This window comes from Schistocerca gregaria, chromosome X (genome assembly GCF_023897955.1).
Source record: "Schistocerca gregaria isolate iqSchGreg1 chromosome X, iqSchGreg1.2, whole genome shotgun sequence".
In the NCBI taxonomy this organism is placed as follows: Eukaryota; Metazoa; Arthropoda; class Insecta; order Orthoptera; family Acrididae; genus Schistocerca; species Schistocerca gregaria.
Genome location: NC_064931.1, coordinates 714,143,308 through 714,170,842, shown reverse-complemented (window position 1 = coordinate 714,170,842; position 27,535 = coordinate 714,143,308). Strand labels below are relative to the sequence as shown.

The following is a 27,535-nucleotide window of genomic DNA, read 5'->3' as shown; positions in this document are numbered from 1 at the left end:
GCTGTGCAGCATTTGTGCACCGCCGCCGTCAGTGTCAGCCAGTTTGCCGTGGCATACGGAGCTCAATCGCAGTCTTTAACACTGGTAGCATGCCGCGACAGCGTGGACGTGAACCGTATGTGCAGTTGACGGACTTTGAGCGAGGGCGTATAGTGGGCATGCGGGAGGCCGGGTGGACGTACCGCCGAATTGCTCAACACGTGGGGCGTGAGGTCTCCACAGTACATTGATGTTGTCGCCAGTGGTTGGCGGAAGGTGCACGGGCCCGTCGACCTGGGACCGGACCGCAGCGACGCATGGATGCACGCCAAGACCATAGGATCCTACGCAGTGCCGTAGGGGACCGCACCGCCACTTCCCAGCAAATTAGGCACACTGTTGCTCCTGGGGTATCGGCGAGGACCATTCGCAACCGTCTCCATGAAGCTGGGCTACGGTCCCGCACACCGTTAGGCCGTCTTCCGCTCATGCCCCAACATCGTGCAGCCCGCCTCCAGTGGTGTCGCGACAGGCGTGAGTGGAGGGACGAATGGAGATGTGTCATCTTCAGCGATGAGAGTCGCTTCTGCCTTGGTGCCAATGATGGTCGTATGCGTGTTTGGCGCCGTGCAGGTGAGCGCCACAATCAGGACTGCATACGACCGAGGCACACAGGGCCAACACCCGGCATCATGGTGTGGGGAGCGAGCTCCTACACTGGCCGTACACCTCTGGTGATCGTCGAGGGGACACTGAATAGTGCACGGTACATCCAAACCGTCATCGAACCCATCGTTCTACCATTCCTAGACCGGCAAGGGAACTTGCTGTTCCAACAGGACAATGCACGTCCGCATGTATCCCGTGCCACCCAACGTGCTCTAGAAGGTGTAAGTCAACTACCCTGGCCAGCAAGATCTCCGGATCTGTCCCCCATTGAGCATGTTTGGGACTGGATGAAGCGTCGTCTCACGCGGTCTGCACGTCCAGCACGAACGCTGGTCCAACTGAGGCGCCAGGTGGAAATGGCATGGCAAGCCGTTCCACAGGACTACATCCAGCATCTCTACGATCGTCTCCATGGGAGAATAGCAGCCTGCATTGCTGCGAAAGGTGGATATACACTGTACTAGTGCCGACATTGTGCATGCTCTGTTGCCTGTGTCTATGTGCCTGTGGTTCTGTCAGTGTGATCATGTGATGTATCTGACCCCAGGAATGTATCAATAAAGTTTCCCCTTCCTGGGACAATGAATTCACGGTGTTCTTATTTCAATTTCCAGGAGTGTATTTCTGGATCTCTCATCATAGGTTGCTGATGTTTTTGCAGTGTTATGGATTTTTTTGAACCATTACTTCAGCTATTAAGGGTAGTGCTTTGCTGAATATAATGTAGAGATATTTCACTTTGGTATGATAATGAGAGTCAGTGTTCCTTCAGGAGCAAAATGCCACCAAACTCATTCGATGATCAGGTGAGATACATAACACCTGAATGCTTGTGCACAAAAATTAATGTTTATTCCCAATATTGAGCTAATCAGGTTATACAGAGGAACAGTGTTGTGACTTGTTACTTGGTAGTGTTACAGTGCTTTTCAGATGTAAATGCTCTGTTACTCCTAGATAGTAGGTGAAACATTGTCTTAGATCTGGACACATGGTAATAAAGTATCATTTAAGTATGATAGGTAAAGAGGTGTATAGCTGTGCTTATGATACACAACCATATAAAATGAATTGCTTAAGGGTGGGAGGTGTAGAATAGAGAAAACTGGAGAACCTTTTGTCTGCTTCAGCTCCTGGGTTCAGTTTTTTCAAAGAGACTCTACCAGTAGGTACGCTACTGTTGGCAAGCCTCTCAGTATGAACTCTGAAAACCTTCTGCCTGCATGGATTGCTGTAAGGTAAAACAATGATCCAACAGCATTATGAATGTGGACTCCTGGTTCAGGATCAAGCATGCCTTAGACACAGTTCACAACTGTATTTTCATTATATTGTAGCTCCTGTCATACTACTGATATTTGAAATGTTTTGCCAACATATCACAAACATGGAAATTGATCTCAATGGCTATGTCAGTACAGATAAAAAACTCTTCTGTTATAAGCTACCACATATGGGCACTACATCATTGTAATCTTCTGGCCAGCTGGAGATTTTGTTTATGTTTGTAGATGGAAATTTTATGTCTGCTTATTGTGCTGCTGGCTTTGTTAGGAGTGATCAGGGCAACAAATCATGGAATTCATTATATGAGGCAAGAATGCCAATGAAAAGGGCACACTATAAAATATTAAATTAAAACAAACTCCATCCTAAAAATTGCTGTTGTTTTCACCACCACCACCACAAACAGCATGAAAATACTAACTTTTAGATACTGCCAGCACAATCCCAGCAGGGAGAAGTGCAATATATAAGGAAGCAAAAAGTCAGGCAGTGGTACACAATTAATATACAAGCTGACATGGTTTAGTTTTATACATTTACATTTGCTTGAGGACCTCATAGACTAAACTAGACATGGTGGACATGGAGATACATGAGTGAAGCTTATTTAACGTTTATTTGAAATATGTCCCATACAATCACAACTGTGGTTATTTTGAAGCAATTCAGTTTCTTGTGGTTTTTAAAACTGATCTGCCAGCATTTTATGACACAATAGAAGAGGAGTATTATTAGGCTGATTAAATTAAATGCTCCCTAAGACAAAAACGATGCATTGTGAAGGAATTATGCGATTGAGTCAGAAGTTGGTGGATGTTATGTGCATCTACAGACTAATGCATCATTAAATTCCAGAAAAATGGGATGGGTTATTCAAGAGAAAGAACTTTGCAAATTGAGCAAGTCAATAATGTGTTGGTCCACCGCTGGCGTGTAAGCTAGAAGTTATTCAGCTTGGAATTGATGGATGTTTTTGGATGTCCTCCTGAGAGATACTGTGCCTAATTCTGTCCCAACTGGCACCTTAGACTGTCAAAATCCTGAGGTGGCTGAAGGGCTCTGTGCATATTGTTTAAAATTTTTTTCTGTTGGGTGGAAATCTAGTGACCTTGCTGGTCAAGTTTGGGTTTAGCAAGAACAAAGACGAGCAGAAGGAACTCTTGCTGTGTACTGGCGGCAATTACCTTGCTGAAATATAAGTCTGGAATGGTTTGCCATCAATTGCAACAAAATGGGATGTAGAATATTAGCAAGGTACCACGGTGTTGAAAGGGTTCTGCAGATGACAACCAAAGGGGTCCTGCTATGAAAAAAAAGGTACCCCAGACCATTACTCCTAATTTTCGGGCTGTACAGTGGGCGACAGTCAGATTGGTATCTCTCCACTCTCCAGGCACATCTTCACTGGTCATCAAGGCTGTTTGAAGTGAGACACATCCTTGAAGATAATAATATTGCAGTCAATGACATTCCATGTTGAAGACACGTCTGGAGATGCCCTGGACAGCAATAGGACTTTGACCTGACTGTCGCATGCTGTATGGGCTGACAAACAGTAGTAATGGCCTGGGGTGCCATTTCTTTTCATAACGGGACTCCTCTGGTTGTCGTCTGCAGCACATTTATAGCAAAGGGGTATGTTTACGATACTCTACACCCTGTTTTGTTGTCATTCAGCGCAAGCCATCCTGGACTTACATTTCAGCAAAATAATTTCCACCCACCGATGGTGAGAGTTTCTACTGCTTTTCTTCACACTTGCCAAACCCTACCTTGGCCAGAAAGGTCAACAGATCTCTCCTCAGTTTAGAATATTTGGAGCACTATGGGGAGGGCCCTCCAACCATCTCAGGATTTTGATGAGCCATCATGGCAGTTTGACACAATTTGGCACAATATCACTCTGGAGGACATCCAACAACTATCTATCAGTGCCAAGCCAAATAATTGCTTGCTGAAGGCCCAGAGATGGACCAACTTGTTACTGATTTGCTCAATTTGTGAAGCTCTTTCTGTTGAATAAATCCTTCATTTTTTTCTGAAAGAGTAACCATTGTTTGTCTGTACATATACATCACATCTAGCAATTTCCATCCCATTTAGATAATTCCTGTGAGGTGCATCATTTTCTTTTATCCCAGAGTGTATTAGTTCCTTTATTATTTTATAAGATACAATGATTTTCAGTTTTGGTTCAAACAATAGAAATTGTGCAGGATGTGACACAACTTACTGCTTGCAAAGTGAAATTGATCATAGGCTCATAAGACCTAAGGTAAAAAATTGACACCAAGTTGGAAATCCTCAGAATTGTCAGGTAGGAAGTCAAGAAGATTTTATAATTAGAAAATGTGGGTTACACAAACATAGACAAGAGACAGTCATTAAACAAAGATATTTACAGGAACAGTAAATGTTGCTGGTAAAGAGGAAATTTCAAATGGAATAAGATGGAATAAGGTAACTATTATGTAGAAGGCAGGACATTCAGCCAGTCATTGAGATTGTGATAGAGTATGTTGAATTACATGAAATCATTCAGAAATGTCTTCGGGAGGGTATGAGAATAAAAAAAGTGTGTTTGGCAGTGCACCACATTTCATCAGTTAAGACAGAGATTAGCACAATAATACCAACAGAGAGAATATTATCAGCCATTTAAATACTTATTTAAATGCTTTTTAGCATTCAAAAGAGGAATCAGAAATGCAGGTTTGATACTTAAAAAATTGTGACATACCAAATGTAATTTTGGGTGGGGTGTATGATGACATTTGAGGTATGGAGAATAGATAGGCACCAGAAAAGGTTGGTGTTTCAATAGAAATGATTAAATCAGCTGGAAAATGTATGCAAAAGGAACTTTGTATATTATTTACAAAATTAATAAAATCTTCTTGCAATATCAGCCTGCCCAGCACTTAAAATCTCGTGAGCTGTTGGCAGTATTCTCTAATATTGCCAAATGGTAACTGATAGTTGTGTCCTTAAATAGCTGTGCTCCTGGCTATGATGCTGCTGGTACTCAGTCCATCACTGAGTATAATATTTGCGTTCGAGGTCTACAGCAAGTATTTCAACCTTGCAGTGCACAGCTCTTCCGGGATACTGTGTTGCATGCAGGCTCCATCCTTATTGAGTGTGTTTTGCACAGTACATTAAAGTCTTCAGACCATGCACTGCTATGCCAGTTTGTGGTATCAGAGAGCATGCAATTACTGGTACAAATATGAGGATCTCCTATAAACACTGTCTGAGACTCTCATTGTTTTTTGGTGGACAAGGATATCAAGGAAGAGCTGTCATAAGATTGAAGCTGTCATGAATGCCATTTCAAGACCTCTCCAACTCTCCCAGTTCTTTGCTTGTTTGGGTCCAGGTGGCTAGCATTGTCAACATTGTGATAAAGGAAATTGGCCTCTGTAGGAAGCATCACCAAAACAGTATATTCAGAGAGAGAGAGAGAGAGAGAGAGAGAGAATGTGCACAATCACATATGATGGGATTACTTTTAACTGTGAGCTCCATTGTCACATGCATAATGGGGCCACTTGGAGATATGGCTGCCAAGGAGGAAAATTAGTCCAGTGTTTACTCTATGTGCATACCATGGGGGAGGCATTCTAGAAGTGGAATGGGTCTTTCCAGATGTCATGAACAACACAGGGTGCAGTCAGCTGCAGACAGTGACTCATATTGGTGCTAATGATGTGTGTCACTTTGGATCAGAAGAGATTCTCTTTGGTTTCAGACAGCTATCTGCAATGGTAAAGACTGACAGTTTTGTTTATAAGATGAAGGCAGAGCTCATCATCTGTAGCATCATTGACAGGACTGATTGTGGACCTGTTGTACAAAGTTGAGTGGAGGGTCTGAATCAGAGGCTCTGACAGTTCTGCAAATGTGTTGGCTACAGATTCCTTGGATTGCACCATAGGGTGGCAGGGTAACAGGTTTCACTTAATAAGTTTATGGTCCATTACACACAGGGGGCAGTTACAAGGGTAGTAGGGGCTGTGTGGAGTGGGCTGAGTAGACTTTCAGGTTAGAGTGGGTATCAGTCTCAAATGGAACAGAGTAAATCTAAGAACCATAAGTGTTTTTGAAGTAAATTTTCATAGCAGGGACAGGAAAGAACCAGACCTCTAAGCATTAACAGAAAGTGCAGAAGCACAAATCATTAAATGGACTGAAAGGTAGCTAAATCTGGACATAATTTCAGCCAAGATAAACGACCTCGTGGTGTTAAGAAAGGATGGATTTAATACAGTATCTATTTATTGATATTTATTGATGTTAGAGGTAATGTATCTTGTAGTGAAATAGTTCTTGTGAGTTAGTATGGGCAGAGGCTATAGCTGACAACCAGAGTATATATAATTAGTTTCTTTAATGACCTCCTAATTCAGATGATATAGTTACTGAAAGGTTCAAAGAAACCTTAAGTACCTCACTCATACAGCTATAGTTAGGTATACTTGCAATCGACCCATGATATGTTGGTGAAAATACATTTTCAAAGCTAGTGGTGGGTATAAAACATCATCCACCATTTGTATGAAATAATTTCCAAGATTACTTTGAGGAATTAGTTCAGGAGCACACTCAAAGTGTAAATGGCTTTGGAAACATACTGGACCTTAGAGCATCATGAGAATAGAGGGATTAGTGACCACAAGGTTCTTGTAGTGAGACTGAATAATGTAACATCCAAACCCACCAAAAATAAATGCAAAATATATCTATTTAAAAAAGCAAATAAAAAATTAGATTGACACCTTCATAAGAGAGGGTCTCCATTCCTTCAGAATTAATTTGTGTAACTTAAATTGAATTTAAAGAAAAATCAACAGCAATTCAGAGATTCATACAAAACAGAATAATGAGAGACAGAACTGATCACTCATGGTACACAAAATGGATGAGAAAAGTTGCAGAAGGAACAAAAAAAGCATGCCAAATTTAAAAGAATACAAAATCCCCAAGAATGGCAAAGTTTTACAGAAGCTCAAAATTAAGCATGGATTTCAATACATGATGCTTTTAATAATTTCCACAAAAAGACTCTGTCTCAAAATCTTGCAGCAAATTCAGAGAGATTCTGCTCATGTGTAAAGTACACCAGTGGCAAGATACAACTGGTGCCTCCACTGAGCAAGACTTATCTATATCTACATCTTTGTGGTTACTCTGCAATTCAATCTTTGCCTGGCAAAGGGTTTATTGAACCACCTTCAAGCTGTTTCACTACTGTTCTACTCTTGAACATTGTGTGGCAAAACTAAATACTTAAATTGTTCTGTGCAAGCATCAGTTTCTCTTATTTTATTATTATGATGATGATTTCTCTGTATATAGATGGGCACCAACAAAATACTTTTGCATTTGGAGAAGTTTGCTGATTAAAATTTTGTGAATTGATCTCTCTAGAAAGAAAGAGAACTTTGTTTTAATGATTACCAATCCAACTTGCATAACATATTTGATGTTCTCTCCCCTATTCCATGATAATACAAAATGAGTTGCCCTTCTTTGAACTTCTCAATGTCTTCCATCAATCCTACCTGATGGGTCCCATATCATCTAGCAGTACTCCAGAAGAGGACATAAAAGTGTAGTGTAACCAGTCACTTTAGTGGACCTGTTGCATCTTTTAAGTGTTCTGCAATCCCCGGGAGAATGTTGAGTTCAGGAAAACCAAAAGTGACAGTCTACAGATGAAAGTTTGGTATGTTAAGGTCTCTAATAGAGTAGCTAGGCTGGAGAACTTAAAAAAGATACTTGGCTAGTTTGAAGTTGGGTATAGCAGGAATTAGTGAAATCCAGCAGTAGGAATCACTGGTCTTCTGGTCAGGTCAGTACAAGGATATCAACATTAAATGGGATAGGGTAATGCGGTGTATAATGAGGCAATGGAAATCATTCTGATAGTTAAAGGAGATGAAAATTTAATTGTGATGCATGAGTAGAATTCAGTAGTAGGAAACTGAAGAGAAGAAAATATGGGGAGAAAATGGCCTGGGAAATTGAATGAAAGAGGAAGCTGCCTAATATAATTTTTCACAATGCATAATTTAAACATTGCCAGTACTTGGTTTAAGAATTGTTTAAGAAGATTTTGTGTGTGGAACAGACCCGGGGCCAATGGAAGTTTTCAGACTGACATGAATTGGAAACCAGATTTTAATCTGTAAAATGTTTCCTGGAGCAAATGTGATCTCTGTGCTTAACTGGCTGGTCATGAACTGCAGGCTGAAACTGAAGAAATTGCAAAATGTAGGAAATGAAGGAGATGTGAGCTGATTGCTACAACTAGAGTTTGTTTAGAGTTTCGGAGGGAGCATTAGCCAATATTTGACTGAAGTGGGGGAAAGGAATACAATAGAAAATTGACAGGTGGTTTTGAGGGTGAAATAGTGAAGGCAGCAGATGATCACTTAGGTAAAAAGAGAAGACACAGTAGAAATTCTTGGATAATGCTGGAGATATTGAATTTAATTGATGAAAGGAGAAAATATAAAGATTAAGCAGGTGAAAGGGAATAAAGGTGTCTTAAAAATTGAGTCATAGAAAGTGCTTAAATATTTAGCACAGTTATGCTATTGATTACAGTGCCACTAAAGTGGAATTACTAAATATATTTTTCCAAAATTCCTTCACCAAAGGAGTAAAAGTAAATATTTTCAGAATTCAGATCGAGAACTACTGCCAACATGGGTAACTTCGTAGAAGATATCCTTAGTGTAGCAAAGCAACTCACATCACTTAACAAAGGCAAGTCTCCCAGTCCATTTTGTATAACAATTGGATTACTTTCAGGGTAGCTGATATGAAAGCCCCATACTTAGCATTCACATACAACAGCTCCCTCTATGAAAGATTCATAGCTAAAGACTGTGAAGTTGCACAGGTCATACTAGTACTCAAGAAAGGAAGTAGCAGTAATCCACTGAATTACAGACCCATATCTCTGATGTTAATTTGTGCTAAGATTTTGGAATGTGTGCTGTGCTCGAACATTATGAATTATCTCAAGCAAAATGATTATTAACATACAGTCAGCATGGATACAGAGAATATCGTTCTTGTGCAACACAACTAGCTCTTTATACTCATGAAGTAATCAGTGCTATTGAGAGGGGAACTCAAACTGATTCCATATTTATGGATTTTTGAGAAGGCTTCCAATACTGTTCCTCACAAATAGGCTGTAATGAAATTGCATGCCTATGGAGTATCATCTCGTTTCTGCAACTGGATTTATGACTTTGAGTCAGAAGTTCAACAGTTCATACTAACTGATGGAATGTCATTGAGTAAAATGGAAGTGACATCTGGCATTCTCCAAGAAAGTGTTATAAGCCCTCTGCTGTTCCGAATGTATGTAAATAATTTATGAGACAATTTGAGCAGCCATCTTAGATTGTTTGCAGATAATGCTGTCATTTACTGTTTAGTAAAGTAACCAGAATATCAAAACCAATTGCAAAATGACTTACACACAATATCTGTATGGTGCAAAAAGTGGCCATTGACTCTAAATAATGAAACATGTGAGGACATCCGCATGAGTTCTGAAAGGAATCTGTTAAATTTCAGTCACTCAAATCTAAAGGCTGTCAGTTCAACTAAATACCTAAAGAAAGCAATGATGAGCAACTTAATTGGAATGATTGCACAGATAATGTGTGGAAGGTAACCAAAGACTGTGTTTTATTGGCAGAACACTTAGAAGATGCAACAGGTCTCCTAAAGAGACTGCCTGCACTATGCTTGTCCATCCTCTGCCAGGGTATTTCTGTGTAGTATGGGATCCTTACCAGAAAGGATTGATGGAAGGCAATGAAAAAATTCAGTGAAGGGCAGCTCATTTCGTACTTTCGTGAAATGGGGGGAGTGTGTCATGGATATGATAGCAAGTTGGAATGACAATCATTAAGACAAAGGAATATTTTGAAGTGGCAAAATCTTTTCACAAAATTATAGTCTCGAACATTTCCCCCAAATATGAAAATATTTTTTTGATGCCTGCCTACATAGGAAGAAATGATTATCGTAGCAAAAACAGAGAAATCTGAGATCACACACAGAGATTCAAGTGTTCGCCCCCCCCCCCCCCCCCCCCACACACACACACATACATTATTTAAGAGTGGAACAGTGGAGAAATAATGTGAAAATCACTCAGTGAACCCTCTGCCGATCACTTAGGTGTCAACTACATAGTAGTCATGCAAAAATAGGTGAACTCCAATATTAGCTGCTCAATTTTAATCAAAACAGTTACCACAATGTTTTTAAGAGATGTGGATAATGGGTTTCTGAAAATAAACTAGAAGCTTGTTTCTCTAAAAACACTTTTTTAGTTGTCTAGAAGTTTCCTTTATTCATATTTATTAGCATTGTGTATGAAAAGTTTAACATTTCAGAGAACAAGTAAAAACAATCTTTCAAATGTTTTATTAAGCCTTCACTTCTTGGAAGTAACTGAAATATATACCAGACAGAAATAATGCTGAGCCTTTTAAAATGCATGTATTTTATTGTGAAAAAATGTTTTGTCATTACTCAGATGGATATTTAGCAATGTGTTGTGTGCTAGTCAGAATAGCTACTCTTATTCAGAGCATTTATTTTTTATATTGCAACGTGTTAACAAAACACTAAGCCAAATCTATCACAACATCGCATGACATTAACTGAATGTTTGTGTGAAATAAGTGTTTTTGAGTATTACAGGAATTTGTAAACACAATCTGTGAATATGTGAAATTATTGCACTTCTGAATTATGTGAGCAATCTATGAGCTTTGTTTGGTGGTTCCTTGATGAATTTTTAGCTATTTGACTCCTAATTTTTTGTTAGCTGGGTGTTTATTCATGTGTCTATGTCCTGGTACATTGAAAATGAGTTACATGGGTGGATAAGTTGCATCCCCCCGTACATTGTATTGCTGACTTACTGCACTGTTTCCTAAGAGAACAGCTAAGTGGTGTGTGGACTGATGGACAGTTATTGATTATTTGGGGCTCTATAATTTTTTGGATGGAACATGACTCCAGCTTCTCTGGCAGCTGTATTTGATACAGAATGTTCCATGAAAGCTGTGAACTGAATCAGTGTTCACTTGCATTCCTGCATCACTGATGTGTAGCTTACCAGACCTCAAGTATTATAGAAAGGCAATTGCCCATGACAGAAGATTCAAATCCTGCTACAGTGACTTGAATAATGAAATTACGAAGTCCAGTGAATGTCCTGATGGCAAATTTGGTAGATATCAATAATAGTGAATGATTTTGTAGAACCTTCAGTGGGAGCCATGTACCGCAGAAGGAATTCTGTCAGTGGTAAATGAATTTCTGGTATGGAGAATGAGGGCGCTCAGTATGTATTTTGGATTATCAGAGCATCTTTTCCATCATACTTCTCTGTTGATATTTCACATTGTATATCTTGTTCCATATTCCTTTGGCAGGAAATGATAACTTATTTTCAACATTATGTTCTCACGAAGGAAAAATGATTAACTGTCTCCCCTGTCATTTTGGAAGACTCTTGGGACAACGTTTATTGTCTGCAACTGAATTATAGCAAATTTTTATTGGCCAACTATTGTCACCTTGTAAAGTGAAAAATTTTAAGTATGAAATCTCTGTAGAATTTGAATACTCTATTTTATACTTTTTACTGTGCTTTGGTGTATGAAAATGAACTGAGGCAATATGTATATTATGCATGGTATTGCTTAGGCCAAAGCCTTTAACTTATAGCTTCAAGTAATTCCTGTAGAATTGTTCTGAAAGCATCACTGTTGCTATTATGCTATTTTTGTGAAAAAGTATGTTACAGCAGTAGCAAGTTATCTGGATATCTGTTCCTTTTGTGGATTAAGATAGTTTCTTTTTTCATATCAGTTAATGTGGTTCAGGTTCTAAATTACCTATTGGTAACAGGCAGACCCCACCCCCCTTTCTTACTGTGATTGGATAGATCGAAATGGGCGTGCTGCCATAAACACCTCATTTCTGGAACTCATTTTCATATTCATGTGAAACACATGACATGAAATTCTTTTGCTCTTCAACAGTAGTATCACAGTCATTGTTCTTAGTTACCAACAGTCAGTTTCAGTGCCCCTTAGCTGTTTCACACCAGTCATTGTTTGAGATGTAATAGAATATGGAGATCAGAGCATATTTGGCTTGCTAAATTCAATAATTGGAATGCTAAAGTTACTATAGACATGAATTCATTAAAAGTAGATGTCAACCATAATGAAACACTGCTGCCACAGAAATGACAGCTGAGCTTTATCTGTAGCTTGGCAGTGTTCTGTCAGTGAATACAATGTGATGAAACCTGCATAATCGAAAAATTAACAATAAAATCGTTTTTGAGAGACCTAAATCAGATGAGTGGAACAAAGAGGCAAGGTGCCTTCATATGTAAGTATACACAGTCCCTTCCCTAGGATAATATTGTCACATAATAACAACAATCAAGTTCAAACCTGAAAGCAGGGTTATCAGTGAAGTGCAACACCTAGTTCTACAAGCATGTTTATTATGTACACAGACAGAACAGAACAGAACAGAACTGGTGACCCACAACATACCAGCCAGCGCCGCGAACTGCTACCCCACGTTGTATGTAACACAGCTCATGGTGTTGTTCTTTCTCTTGGATAAACATGACCTGCAGTTTCAGACTCACCCAAGATAACTACAACATCCTATAATCCACAACTCTTGGTCTAGTGGTTACTGTTGCTACCTCTGGACCACAGGGTCCAGGGTTCGATTCCTGGCCGTCTCAGGGAATTTCCCCACCCGGGGACTGGGTGTTTGTGTTGCCCTCATCATCATTTGGGAAGTGGTGAGATTGGAACTGGAAAGATTGGGAACTTGTACAGGTGCTGACAATCTCGATGTTAAGCACCTCACAAACCATTGTCATTATCATCGTCATCATCATCATCATCATCATCATAACAACAACATTCTGTATCTAGAATTTGTCAGTGGTCCTCTGTATAGCAGCAATGGAAGGTCCTGGCATTCTGGTTGTGTCTTCATCGCCTTTTCTATGATGACCATTGTAGTTAAACCTCTCCTGTTGAAAATTCACGATCATCGAGTGGGCTTTCAGTTTCTTTGAATGAGAAGCCCCATTGTTGATCTGTGCCTGTGGACTGTAGGAAGGTTTCATACTGAGGAGATGGATGACGTAATTCTAGACTTCATATGTGACATCTGGAACATGATGAAGAGTACAATAAGGCCCAGAGTAGCTCTTTAGTGACTTTTCCGATAGTCCCACTTTCTGCATTGATGTAAAAATCCACACCAAGTCTCCAGAGCTGTATCTCACTGGTCGGTGTTTGGTGTTAAGACTGTTCTCAGTTCTTCTCCTGGGCATTCAGGGACTATATGCAAGCCAGCTGTCTTGTTTTCCAGTCCCAGTGATGAGGTATTTCACAAGGTCATCCCGAGTATCATGTGGTTGATTCGGCCTCACGACTGTGGAGCAGAAAGAAAGGTGTGTAGTATCTTGCATCACTGTATTATATATGAATATCATGACAGCCAGTAGTGTTTCCCAGTCTCTCTGTTCAGCATCAACATACATTGAGAGCATATCTGCCAACACGTTATTTAAGTATTCTGCAAGGCCATTCATATACGGGTAGTAGGCAGTGATCATCCCGTGGGCAGTGTCCCAACTTGAAATTATTTCTGATATTAGTCTTGACTGAAAAACTGTTCCAGAATCAGAGATCATAACTTGGAGTGCTCCATGCTTCAAAATGATGCCCGCTACCAGGAACCTTGAAGTTTACAGACCTTAAACAGTCAGCACAGCTTGGTGACAGTGTAGCAGGTGAAGTTGTCAGTGCAGACTATTATCCGATTCTCATTTATGGACTTCAGGAACCTCCTCAAGAGGTTGATTTCAATCTGGTGGAATGATGCCACAATGCGAGGAAGCGGTATGAAATGCCCCGGAGGTAATTGCGCCACTTGCTTCCATCACTGAAATTCCTTACAGTGACTTACATAGTATCTAACAGTTTGTTAGAGACCTGGCCAGTGACATCTGTATCTGATTCTGTCTAGAATATTAATGAATCTCAGGTTATCAATTATTGGCACATTGTGGAAATAGCTGGAAATAGGTGAAAAGAGATAATGAACTACCACTTCAGCTCCAATGGATCATTGTTTCACTTATACATTGCTCTGTTTATTATTTGGAATTCCCTTTTGGTTGTTTGCTCCTCATTCCAGTCTTCTGTAGATATCAGTAGTGCTGTATCCCCTCTGTTCAGCAGAAATGTCATTTAATGCAAAACAATGACTGTGATTTCATCCATGGAGCTGTGTGCCACCAGATGATTCCTTGAGAGGCAGTCAACGTCCTTACAATTGCATCCACTTCTATAATACCACTGTGACAAAGTACTCCTGAAGCCTCGATGCCCATTCTACTAGTTGACCCAATGGATTATTCAGGTTAGTCAGCCAGTACAGAGAATGGTGGTCCATCACAGCAGTGAATGGATTGCCAAATAAATACAAGTGGAACTTTTTGATGGCCCAAAAAATTGCAAATTCCTCTATCTCCATTGTAGAGTAGTTCATCTTGGTTTAGAGAGCACTCTTGAAGCATAAGTTATCACATTTTCAACATCTTCCTGAATTTGCACTAGAACTGCATGTATCCCATACCCACTAGCATTGGTATGAAATTCTGCTTGTCATTCTCATCATACACAATTCTAGGACTGGAAATGGTGATAGTGGTTCCTCAAGGACAAGGCTTTCTTCTCTAGATTGACCTTATCAACCTCGATTTGCCAGTAGCGCACTGCATGTCCATAGTTCAGAAATACATTGTGTCTTTCAACCAGGCTGGGATGCCACCAATGCACAGCAAGAAGTAGACACTCTTTTTCCCTGTTCGTTAAGTTACTGGTAGCTGACACAGAAACAACATGTGCTAGCCTTCTTCTCAAGAAGCACAGGAGATGACCAAGGACTCTCCAAAGGTTTGATGACATCTTCTTGCAGCATGTTTTCCATTTCCTCCCAAATTATGCATGTTCAGCTGGCAAAACCACACATGATCATTGACTAATTGGGTGATTATTGCCAGTATCGTTATGGTGTCTTATCGTAGGATGTGTGATCTATCTTTTATTCACTCTGGATTTGAAATTATCTAAAAATTCTTGCAGAATGGCTAACAATCACCAATATTCCTTGGTCAGGCTAGGTATTATTGACAGTTCAGTCATCCTCCATGTTGCCTGTAGCAGTAGCAGAGCACAATGTATGTAGATTTGTTTTGGGAGACTCAGTAGCTTTTTACAACTGACAAAAGCTTCATTGTTTAACTAAGCATCTATGTTGACTACCGGAACTTGTCTTGTTGATGACGGCAAGACATAATCATCTTCAATGGCAAGTGGTCACACTTAGCATTCTTTGTTGTGTGTGCTTGTTAGAGTCATTCTGAAGCTCTGGCCTTCACAGTCTATTACTATTTGTGATGTCTGCAAGAATTCCCATTGTAGAATAACATTGTAATTACATTATGCTAAAACAACAAATTAAAAGGGCTGTGTTCTGTCAATCATAGTTATTCATGCAATATGTGCTCCTGTTGGCTGGATGTATTTCCTATTGATGGTCTTCACCATGATTGCTTTCATATCATGGAATATAGCCTCCATTAGCTGGTGGTGATAACCATTTGGCATTATAGACAAAGATGCTCAAGTCAATTAACACACAGCCCGGTTGGCTGTCTGATGACATTGAGGACATTTACTTACATCTTGCTAACTGATGGAGAATTTCATCTGTAATGGCCTCACTGCCATTGATTGTCACCTCAATGCATTTTTCTAAATTCCACAGCTAGGCGATTGGCTGGTACCTGTATATGTCAATGGGGAATGGCTACAGCATGTTGGGGAGTAATGTCATACAACTATTTTTCTACCTCATTTCCTCAATGCACTGGCACTTCTCAATGAATTCCTCTGTTGGGACATCTTTTATCATAGGAGTTTTGTACATGCCATCTGCAGCTGCTCTCATCAAATATGAGATTTTGTCGGTTTCTGTTATATTCAGATTCACAATGTGCCATGGGGTCAAAACATTCTGCATGTAAGACTGTGTTGTTTTCACATGATGCTGGGCCCTGTTCTTAAATTGTTCTTCCACCAAGTGGAAATTCTGCTGACTGTTACCAAATGTTTTCTTCAGTTCTGCCTGGAATTTACCCCAGCTGTCGAGTTTCTTTTTGCTGCTGCCATCCAAGTAAAAGTACACATTTACCAAATCTGTCATGTCATCCCACCTCTTGTATTTGGCAACTTGGTCAGATCCTGACCAGCATCTCCAGAATACACTCATGGGTGCCTGATATAAGACAACTTACTGCTGTTCTGGAATACATTGGCCCCTAAATATACAGACCTTAGGAATGATGTACTGCTTGTATTTAGATTCCTGCACATGTAGGCAATGACTTTTATGTTGACAAATTGGAATCATGGTGATGTAAACATTTTGAAGTATGTCATATTGTAGCAACAATCAAGTCTAAATATGAAAGCACAGTTGTCAGTGAAGTATGAAACTTAGTACTGATTGTAGCAACAATCAAGTCCAAATATGAAAGCACGGTTGCCAGTGAAGCATGAAACTTAGTACTGAAGGCATGTTTATTATGGACACCAATATACAGAAAGAAAAGAACGTTTACCCATGGCACACCAGCCAGTGAAGCTAGCCACTACTCCACGTTACATGTAGCACTGCTCATGCAGTTTGGAGGACGTCTAGGAAAGTGTGTAAATGAGTCAGTCTGGTTCAACTTGAGAGTCAGGTTGGAACATCTGTAACAGGTTGGGCAGTTATATCACAGTTTTCAGTGGATCCTATTACCCTGCTGAAATGAAAGTTAACTGGTCACATGTATTAAACCATTTTGTGTGCCTATTTTCATATGGTTTGAGGCATAGTTTCCACCATAGTATTACATCTTCAGGGACAGTAATGTCCTCACAAACACATTGAAGAAAGTCCAAAATGGTCTGATTAGAATGGTTTGATGTCTTCTTTGATCCAGAAATCTCCAGATTGGTCTGTATTGTAAAAACAGTTAAGGACCCATTACTCCTCAAGCACCTTCTAAGAAGTTTGAACAATTTCATTGCTGTGTGAGGAATGATCTGTTATCCAATTGACCACCATTCAATAGTTACAATGGTTCTCTTGTAAGAGTTGTTGTGTGCATTTTCCTTGGGGTTTCTGAAGATATTTTCAAATTTTAATTTGTACTATATTGATGGAGTCAAAAATTGCTTATAAAATCTGTTGTATGATGCCCAATTCTTATCATTTGTGGGAGATCTGTGGCTGAGGCTCATAAAGTGCTGGGCAAGACCTATGATGAGGTGCCTATTAGTGAAAGAACATGCAGAGAATGGTATCAGTGCGTCAAGAACAGTGATTTTGTTGTTAAAGACAGGCATGTCTTTTTGAAACTGACAGAAGCTGTCACAACAGATCGTTATCAAAAACATGTCATTGAGCCTAGCACTGAGAGACAGATGGACACAATACAGCAATTGACATCAAAAAGGTGATTTGCAGCCTGACGATGCTTGACTCCATGTCACAAAACCTGTCAAAACAGATTTGGTAATGTTGAAATGGAAGTCCTATTTCAGTTGACATATTTTCCAAAATTGATCCTCTTGACTACCACCTTTTTCAATCAGTGGCACATGACCTGGCAGACCAGCACTTCAAGTCATATGAACAAGTGCACAATTTGATCGATTCATGGATCTCCTCAAAGAGACCATCACAGGATTCATATACTGCCCAAAAACTGGGAGAATAGTCGCCAGCAAAGACAAGTACTTTTATTCATAAATGTTTTTATAAGTGTCTGACAATAAAGCTTTGAAATTTGATAAAAAAAACAGTGAAAGCAAAGCTATAGACTTAATACTTGCTGTGGTTCAATTCCATAACAGCAGAAACCGTGCTGTCAGTAACTGGAGATTTCAGCAATGACAACTATTGTGCTGCCACACACTACATTTCCTATATGCAAGCCAAAGCCATGCTGACTATAAACATCTAGTCACAGTTTAGTGTGAATTAGGAGAAAGTATAGCTTGCTCTATTAGCAAGATGTTCATTCAGCTACAGTTCATTGTACAATGATATTAGACATGTCAAATTAGTACAAAAATAAAACACAATTATAAGTTAGCAAAGTGGGCATAAAAAAAAATTATGATCTTAATTCCACAAGAATTTATGCATTGTATGAAATGCTCTTTATATGCAAACTAGTTAGTTGATAAGGCTGAAATCAATGTTACACTATTCATTCAGATCTCATCACTAGGCATTGCATGCATATAGAGTGCACTACCCACACACTGTCATTTGAAATGTCCACTTAATTTTTATTAAGAAAAAAAAAAGACAGGGAAAATCTAGAGCAATGTACATCAGCCTAGCAATAATGTGTCAAAAACTGAGTTCACAATTCTGATGGGCTCCCCCTCATCTGGCCCCCTCCCCCTCCTCCCTATTCTCCCCCTCCTCCCTATTCTCCCCCTCCTCCCCATTCTCCCCCTCCACCCCATTCTACCCCTCCACCTCCTCCCCATTCTCCCCCTCCGCCTCCTCCCCCTCCTGCTCTCCTCCTCTTCCCCATCCTCCCCCTCCACCTTCTCTCTCTCTCTCTCTCTCTCTCTCTCTCTCTCTCTCTCTCTCTCTGTGTGTGTGTGTGTGTGTGTGTGTGTGTGTGTGTGTGTGTGTGTGTGTGTGTGTGCGCGCGCGGGTGTGAAATTGCCCACATTCTTAGCTGCCCATGACTCTAGTTCTGCTAGTTCCGATAGGTGGAAGAGTTAGCGGGTTTATCAAAACAGCGAACATTTCTGTTTTGTTAGAAATGTATAGGCTGACACATGTAACAGAGCCATAAGAGCATAAATTTTGCACGTGTACAATAAATATCTCATAGGTACTATGAAGAAGCATTGTAGCTTAAACTTGTGGTACTGGAGTGAAATCTTATTGTCTCAGTTGTTGAGGATATGAAACCTGTAATATCTTAGCACATTGTCCATGAGGAGTAAATCTTCTGTTATTAGTCCACTCCTGAAATTCACCCAGAAACTTCCTAATTGGTGCAACTGACTCCCTAAGTTGCCCATTGACTGAATTTAAGATAGCTGTTGTTTGTGCTTGAAATCGTATTTTCCTGTACTCATTTCTATACGTTTTATGATAAGGTTTGATTTTACTTCTTTTATGCGATATTGCTTGTGTATGATGCTGATAATGTTATATAAGGTGTTCAGAAGTCTCTCATATTTTCCATGTTCATTCTGTTGCTGTTGAAACAGTGATCTCTCATGAATCACTTTGCTTTAATAATGACATTGTTTTTCTGTCCACAGTGATAGAAAAGGTTCAAAACGGAACAAACAGCAGCAAAGAGGACCTATACACAACCAGCCATACAGGACATATTCTGGTGTTCCTGAGCAAGGTACATTTTTGTAGCTACATGTTAATTTTTTAATTTCATGAAAATGTTTGTTATCTATTTCATACTGTACATATTGGTTGCAGACTTGCATGGTGGCAGGAAGCCCTATGTGCACTCAGAACCCCAAAGTCGCACGAAAGACATTCGAAGAGGGCAAAACATTAAATGTAAGCCATATATGCAACATGTGGAGTGTTGTGTGTATGCTGATAGTTGTAAGCACACATTACTCAAAGGGAACTATGATAAATCTCTTTGTTTGTATTATGCCTTTGTTACTTATGATAGTTCTTATTTACTATTCAGTTACTTTTCTTCAGATAAATTGGACTCACTTTTTCTATAAACATCAAGTATACTGCATCCAGAAACTTGGAGTAGTTGATTAGTTTTTGGAGGGCAAGAATAAAGACTTATTCTTGACAAAACTGTTCTTGTTTGAGTGCGTAGCTAAGGGAAGCTCACAGAGTTTAATAAATTAGATAATTTTCATTTTCAGCATTGTTAAGCACATATGTGAACCAGTTTGCTGTGGTAGTTTATCTTGCATGATAATTTCTTTGCTACTCTCTCTGTGTAGCTATGTTTCGAATTCTGTTACTTTTATCATTTTTGTGTGGATCATATTTGCATGGAAAATATGAAATAATGGGGTTTATGAGTACTTGGAAATTCTTCCCAGGTATAGTAGAGGAGTGACTTTATTTCCTAATCTACAAATTTTTTGCCATCCAAGCATGGCGTTTGAGGCACATTGTTCAGTTCATTGTTTTTTTGTTTTTTTTGTTTTTTTTTTAACTGACATGATGAGCATGGTGCAGGTACAAAGGGCTCACAATAACCATACATATTTTTAAACTATTGAAAAAATGTATGACCTGTCTTGTGTGGTGCTCCATGTTAGTATTATGGCAAACCATCCATGTAAGTGCTTTGTTAGTTAAGAATACTTTGTAAGTATATTTAAGTATTTCTGTCAGTAACACTCCATCAAATATTAGAAAGTATTGCGAATTAGCAATCGCATTGTTTCATAGCTTCATAGAAAGTTTCAGAAAACACAAGCACATTGAGAATCAGTATAAGCTGTAGTATACAACAACATCCTGTTTTGCAATAACAAAATAAAAACATTATGAAGTTCACTGAAATTTTGAATTCAAAGACTTAGTGCAAAAGTTCAGAAGTGATTATATGGTTTTATAGTAACTTGAATTTATCTGGATTGAGTTTCCAATGAGCAACTGTCTTACTCCTGTTTCTGCACTAGATATTGTGCTCTTACCTTCCTTTGACTTGCTCTGTCCGTTAATAGTGGTGGAAATGGGCAGGAGGTATACACTGTGGTGTCAGTCAGGAGTTTTCATGTATGCATGTTAGTGTCAGTAGTGAAGTTAACATCAAATTTCAGAAAAAATCTTGCCATCAGTAATTAAGAATTTTACATTTCTAGAATACGAGACAGTTTGTTGTATAAGTTTTCTGTTAAGAATCACATGTAGAGCCTAATGTATGAAAATGCAGTAATGATTAGGTAATTCATTATTAACATTAAGCTGACCAGTTATACTATTCCTTGTTTCAGAATTTATTATTTAATCTTCTAGTGTAATACAATAGAAGATTTATCATGTATATGTATTACACCTGAGCTCAAACATGATGTGGTTGAGACAGGTGGTAAATTAAGTGATACACTGCTGCCACACTATCTACAACCTCAGCTTACAGAAAGGAATGCTTTTAATGACACTTTAACAAAAAGGAATTTCATCCATATGATACTTCCATATTCAGTATTCACACTTATTGTAGTACTTCTAACTAACTTTAGGTTTTTCTTGGGTATTTGATATGGGCTCCATGCTGCATTATGTCAACTTAAGAGTTGTAATGAGCTGTGGTACAACTGATTTTACTGTCCTCCCTCAATACTAATAAGAACTTCGAGGTTCGTTGTTGGCTTACTCGAGACTTGACTCTATTATAAATAGATTAGTTTCATACAATACTCAAAAATTTTCCACTACAGGTAAGCTTGACACCCCCCCCCCCCCCCTCCCTCTCTCTCTCTCTCTCTCTCTCTCTCTCTCTCTCTCTCTCTCTCTCTCTGTGTGTGTGTGTGTGTGTGTGTGTGTGTGTGTGTGTGTGTGTGTGTGTGTGTGTGGTTTTTTTTTTCCATTGGCCGGTCATTAGAAGGAATCTATCAAGAGCTATGTGATTTTGGCAAAATATATTCCCTCTTATGACTCTACAAGGGCAGACTATTGTCACACTTATTTCTTGCTTGTAACAATTTGATTTCAGCTTTTTCTATCTGATTATCAATAATCCTCTCGTGATGTGGTTTTCTATAGATTATCTCCTGAAAAAGCTCTTTTTGCAGTGTGAATATAATTTTCTTTCCGAAATATCATTTGACATCTTTAAACACCTGTGCAACATTTACTACTTTGGTTGTTGTGTTAAAAAAGGTGAGTTTGGCATCACTTTTCAACAAATTATCTGGTATTTACTCTTAACATGTTTGGCTGTGCTGGTTGTTTGATGATCTCCCGAGGCATGGATCATTGAGTCCAATAGACAGATTGCCAAATTTAGGTAATCCTGAGAGACGCAGAAATTTAGAAAATCATTCCTGTTGTGCTCTTTACCAGTGCTTCCAGGGACTGTATTTTGATTGTAGACTTCATTGGTTCCTCATTGAAAACTGGTCTTGAAATATTGCAAGGAGGTTTTTTGAAGATTGCCAGTGTCTGTTAATACAGATTTTCCACATGCGTTGAAGAAACCTGTGACTTTCATGCTATATAATATCTAGATCCCCACTCGCTAAATGAAAGAACTACTCAGTTATATAAAAGAATGTATAAAAGAAAAAAAAATTGCTTCCTGTCCTGTTCCTCATGTTCCATGTGAACGTAATACACTCCACCAGATCTTGTTTGTGACTTACTTGAACATGAATTTTATTTTCTCACCAGTCACATCTGATGATTATTAACTTTACTTTTCAATCCCTTTCCCATTCCCTGGTATTATTTTTTCATGTACTGCTGTTTTTAATTAGTTGCTATCCTTCTTTTCTGACCCTGCCTGTATTCTGAACCTGGTAAAGGAAAGTTTCTCAAGCATCCAACTTCGACCTTTCATCCCCATATCGCTCCTCCGAGATCAGATTCTTACAGTGGAAAAAACTGAGTAAAAGTCTGAAATGGGACCAGCAGCATACTTTTATGTTTCATGCAGGAATGTTGTCAGCGCTTGCTGTGAGGTATGACATGAATGAAAGAGGGTGTGTCAGTTGTTTGTTCTACACAGCCAATGAGAGAGCAGCAGGCAGACAATGTGTCTGGAAATAAGAATGAACAAATGTCACATTGTTATAAATTCAAGTGCTGCTTATAGCAATTGAAACTATCCTTCCAGTCCCAAACCTAATTTGTAACAGCAGATTTGCAAAAACAAAAAAAAAAAAAAAAAACAGCGCTGTAATTTGTAAAATATTTGTCAGATCAAGGGTTATCAGTGTAATTGCTCGACATGTCACCGGCAGTAAAGGAGATGTGCTGTTAGCTCGCTATCTAAGGACAGTGTACAAATTCATAACGTGTTCAGAAAAAAGCAATTAAGTGTTTCATTAATCTAAATCACCTTGTTTCCTTGCAGCAAGCAATGTAAGTTTCATTATTACCTCTCGACATCAGCACAATGTCAAAATCCACAACACATGCAGAAAAAAACTATAAAATATTTATGAAGACAAATATTATCAGTTTAATTTTTGTGAATCAAACTGTTACATCTCAACATAACATGGGCCTTGGACTAAACTACAGATCAGTCTGTCACCTCATTCAGGTTTTCTTTAGGTTATGTTAGGAATAACTATTACGAATGAAATGACAGCAAAATGGAACCGGAAAAAAATGATTGAATTGTATTCCACACCAATGCAGCACCTTGCAAAAAACATAAAATAAAGTCAAACTCAGTAGGTTGATGTATAAATTCATAGTGTTTTTGTTTTGCATGTTGGTATTCTGGTTGCTGTATGTTTATTTACTGATTGTCATTCTTTTGTACGTAGTTCACTATTTAATTTGGGTTTAAATATAGTCATTATGTCAATGAGTGGACCTGTGGATGCTTGAAAATGGAATGTCAAGTGAATAAATAGAAACTTTTCTGACATATTCTTCTGTAGAGGGCTGACAGCAGTGGAGGCAGCCAGAAATATTCGCACTGTGTATGGGGATAGTGCTACTGGACAAAGCACAGCAAGAAAATGGTTTTCTCATTTTAAGGAGAATTGTTTTGACATTATTAATGACTCTCCATGTGCAGGAAGTCCTTCAGGGTTTGAAGAAGATCATTTAAACACATTAATCCACAATGATCCACATCAGTGTGCTCAAGAACTGGCAAATGTGATCAACTATGATCATTCCACCATCATGCGACATTTTCACGCAATGGGGAAGGTTACAGAATCAGGTGTATGGGTACCATAAATTCCAAGCCAAAATCACAAATATCAGTGGATGGTTGTATGTGTATCTCTGCTTGCTCATCATTAGTTGGCTCATGAACACCACCAACCATTCCCTCTATGGAAATTGTGTCTTTATGCCAACTAAGGAAAAGAAAGGAAAGTTTAAGCCCGAACAAAGCAGCAACTCCCCATACAAAGACCTTCACACAGCCACAAAGATAGTGTAATGCTTCCGTTGAACAGCAATGATGTGTTGTACCATGAATTCCTTCCCTGAGGTATAACCATCACAGCTGACATTTATTGTCAAAAACTATCAAACACTTTACAGGATTTTGGTTGGGAAGTCATTCCAAACTTGCCTTAATTACATGACCTTGTGCCCTTAGATTTCCACCTTTTCTACTCTATATTGAACAACCTTCAAGAAAATTACTTTCCAGATGAAAATGCACTCCAAAAATGGCTCAAAGAGTTCTTCACATTAAAACCATGTGATTTCTACCCTCACAGAGCCAAAGAAAAGTTACCCCAGCATCGGCAGACTGTTGTAAATAGTGAAGGAGAATATATTATTGATGACTAAAGTCTCTGTTATGTGTATCTGTTGTATTTATTAAACTCATGGAAAAAATGCTAATAACTAGTGCACCATTTGACAAAATGTATGATGAGATAAAAGAAATTATTCAGATAGTTAAGGGAACTGAAAATTTAATAGTCATGGTGGACTGAAATTTGGTGGTAGAAGAAGGAAGAGAAGGAAAAGTAGTAGGTGGACATGTACCGTGGGAAAGAGATGAAAGAGGAAGGTGCCTAGTAGAATTTTGCACAGGGCATAATCTAATCATAGCTAACATTTGGTTTAAGAATCATGAGAGAAGGTTTTATACGTGAAAGAGACCTGGAGAAACCAGAAGGTTTCAGATTGATTACATAATGGTTAGACAGAGGTTTAGGAACCAGATTTTAAATTGTAAGACATTTCCAGAGACAGATGTGGACCCCGACCACAATTTATTGTTTATGAATTGCAGATTAAAACTGAAGAAACTGCAAAACAGCAGAAGTTTAAGGATACGAGATTTGGATAAACTGAAAGAACCAGAGGTTGCAGAGGGTTTCAGAGGGAGCATTAGGGAATGATTGGCAAGAACAGGGGAAAGAAATACAGTAGAGGAAGAAGGGGTACTTTGAGAGATGAAATAGTAAAGGCAACAGAGAATCAAGTTGGTAGAAAGACGAGGGCTAGTAGAAATCCTTGGGTAACACAAAAAAAAATATTGAACTTAATCAATGAAAGAGAAAATATAAAAATTCAATAAAGGAAGCAGGCAAAAGGGGAATTAAAATGTCTAAAAAAGGAGATTGACAGTAAGTGGAAAATGGCTAAGCAGGAATTGCTAGAGACAAATGTAAGGATGTAGAAGCATATGTTACTAGGGGTAAGATAAGATACTTCCAAAAGGAAATTAGAGTCTTTCAGAGAAAAGAGAACCACCTCTATGAATATCAAGAGCTGAGGTGGAAAATCTGTCCTAAGCAAAGAAGGGAAAGCAGAAAGGTGGAAGGAATATATAGAGGGTCTGTGTAAGAGAGATGTGCTTGAGGGCAATATTTTGGAAATGGAAGAGGATGTAGAGAAATATGAGAAGGGAGATAAGATACTGCATGAAGAATTTGACAAAAAACTGAAAGACTTGAGTTGAAACAAGGCTCCAGGAGTAGACAACATTCCATCAGCACTACTAATTGCCTTGGAAGAGCCAGCCATGACAAAACTGTTCCATCTGGTGAGCAAGAAAAATGAGATAGGTGAAATACCCTCGGAGTTCAAGAAGAATGTAATAACCCTGATTCCAAAGAAAGCAGGTGCTGACAGGTGTGAATATTACTGAATAATTAGTTTAATAAGTCATGGCTGCAAAATACTAACATGAATCCTTTACAGAAAAATGGAAAAACTGGTAGAAGCTGACCTCAGGGAAGTTCAGTTTGGATTCTGGAAAAATGTAGGATGACCCAAGGCAATACTGACCCTACGAGTTCTCATAGAACATGGGTTAAGGAAAGGCAAACTTAAGTTTGTAGCATTTGTAGACTTAGAGAAAGCTTTTGATGATGTTGATTGGAACACTCTCCTTCAAATTCTAAAGGTGGCAGGAGAATCCCCAATGTTATTCAGTCTGTAGACTGAGCAAGCAATAAAGGAAACAAAAGAAAAATTTGTAATAGGAATTAATATCCGTGGAGAAGAAGTAAAAATTCTGAGGTTTGCCATGATATTGTAATTCTGTCAGATACAGCAAAGAACTTGGAAGAGCAGTTGAACAGAATGGACAGTCAACAAAAGCAAAATGAGGATAATAGAATGTTGTCGAATTAAATTACATGATGCTGCAGGTATTAGGTTAGGAAATGAGACACTTAAAGTAATTAGTGATTTTTGCTATTTGGGTAGTAAAATAACTGATGATGGTCGAAGTATCGAGGATATAAAACGTAGTCTGTCAATGGGAAGAAAAGCGTTTCTGCAGAAGAGAAATTTGTTAACATCAGGTATAGATTTAAGTGCCAGGAATTCGTTTCTGAAAGTATTTGTATGGAATGTAGCTATATATGGAAGTGGAACATGGACGATAAATTGTTTAGACAAGAAGAGAATGGAAGCTTTTGAAATGTGGTGCTTCAGAAGAATGCTGAAGATTAGGTGGGTAGATCATGTAACTAATGAGGAGGTATTGAATAGAATTGGGGAGAAGAGAAATTGTGGTACAACCTGACTAAAAGAAGGGATCAGTTGGTAGAACACAGTCTGAAGAATCAAGGGATCAACAATTTAGTACTGTAGGAAAGCATTGGGGGGGGGGGGGGGGGGGGGGTAAAAATCGTAGAGGGAGACCAGGAGATGAATACAGTAAGCAGATTCAGAGGTGTGTAAGTTGCAGTAGTAATTCGGAGCTGAAGAGGCTTGCACAGGATAGAGTAACATGGAGAGCTGCATCAAACCAGTTTTTGAACTGAAGAAGAAGAAAAAGACGACGACGACGAATATGACAACAACAACAAGTTAATGCCAACTAGTAGGAAAAACAAACCCATAATGTTTGGATACAGCATTAGTAATGTCCTGTTCAACACAGCCTCAACATTGAAATAACATTACAAGCCAATATGAACTAGCACAAGCATTTGAGGATTGTGATAGGGAAGGCAAATGACTGAGTTTGGTGTATTGGTAAAATTTTGGAAAATTGTGGTTCACTTGTAAAGGAGATGATATATAGGATGTCAGTGTGACCTATTCTTGAGTACTGCTCAAGGGTTTTGGATTCACACCAGGTCAGGTTAAGGGAAGACATTGAAGCAGTTTGGAGGTGGGCTGGTAGATTTGTTATCAGCGGGTTCAAACACTGTGCAAGTATTACAAAGATGCTTCGGGAACTCAAATAGGAATCCCTAGAGGAAAGCTGGTGTTCTTTCTGAGGAAAACTATTGAGAAAATT

General features: G+C 38.9%; 1 protein-coding gene across 13 annotated transcripts in view; it reads left to right on the top strand.

Annotated features, from left to right (window-relative positions):
- LOC126297741 (uncharacterized) overlaps window positions 1-27,535 on the top strand; it is a 387,999-nt gene that overhangs the window by 140,129 nt on the left and 220,335 nt on the right. For 8 of the 13 annotated variants that reach the window (XM_049988891.1, XM_049988898.1, XM_049988892.1 and 5 more), the window contains exons 4-5: window positions 19,443-19,534; window positions 19,618-19,701. In XM_049988891.1, the coding sequence (XP_049844848.1) occupies window positions 19,443-19,534; window positions 19,618-19,701 (176 nt within the window). The remainder of the gene's footprint in view (window positions 1-19,442; window positions 19,535-19,617; window positions 19,702-27,535) is intronic. The other 5 variants (XM_049988899.1, XM_049988903.1, XM_049988896.1 and 2 more) reach the window with 1 other exon arrangement.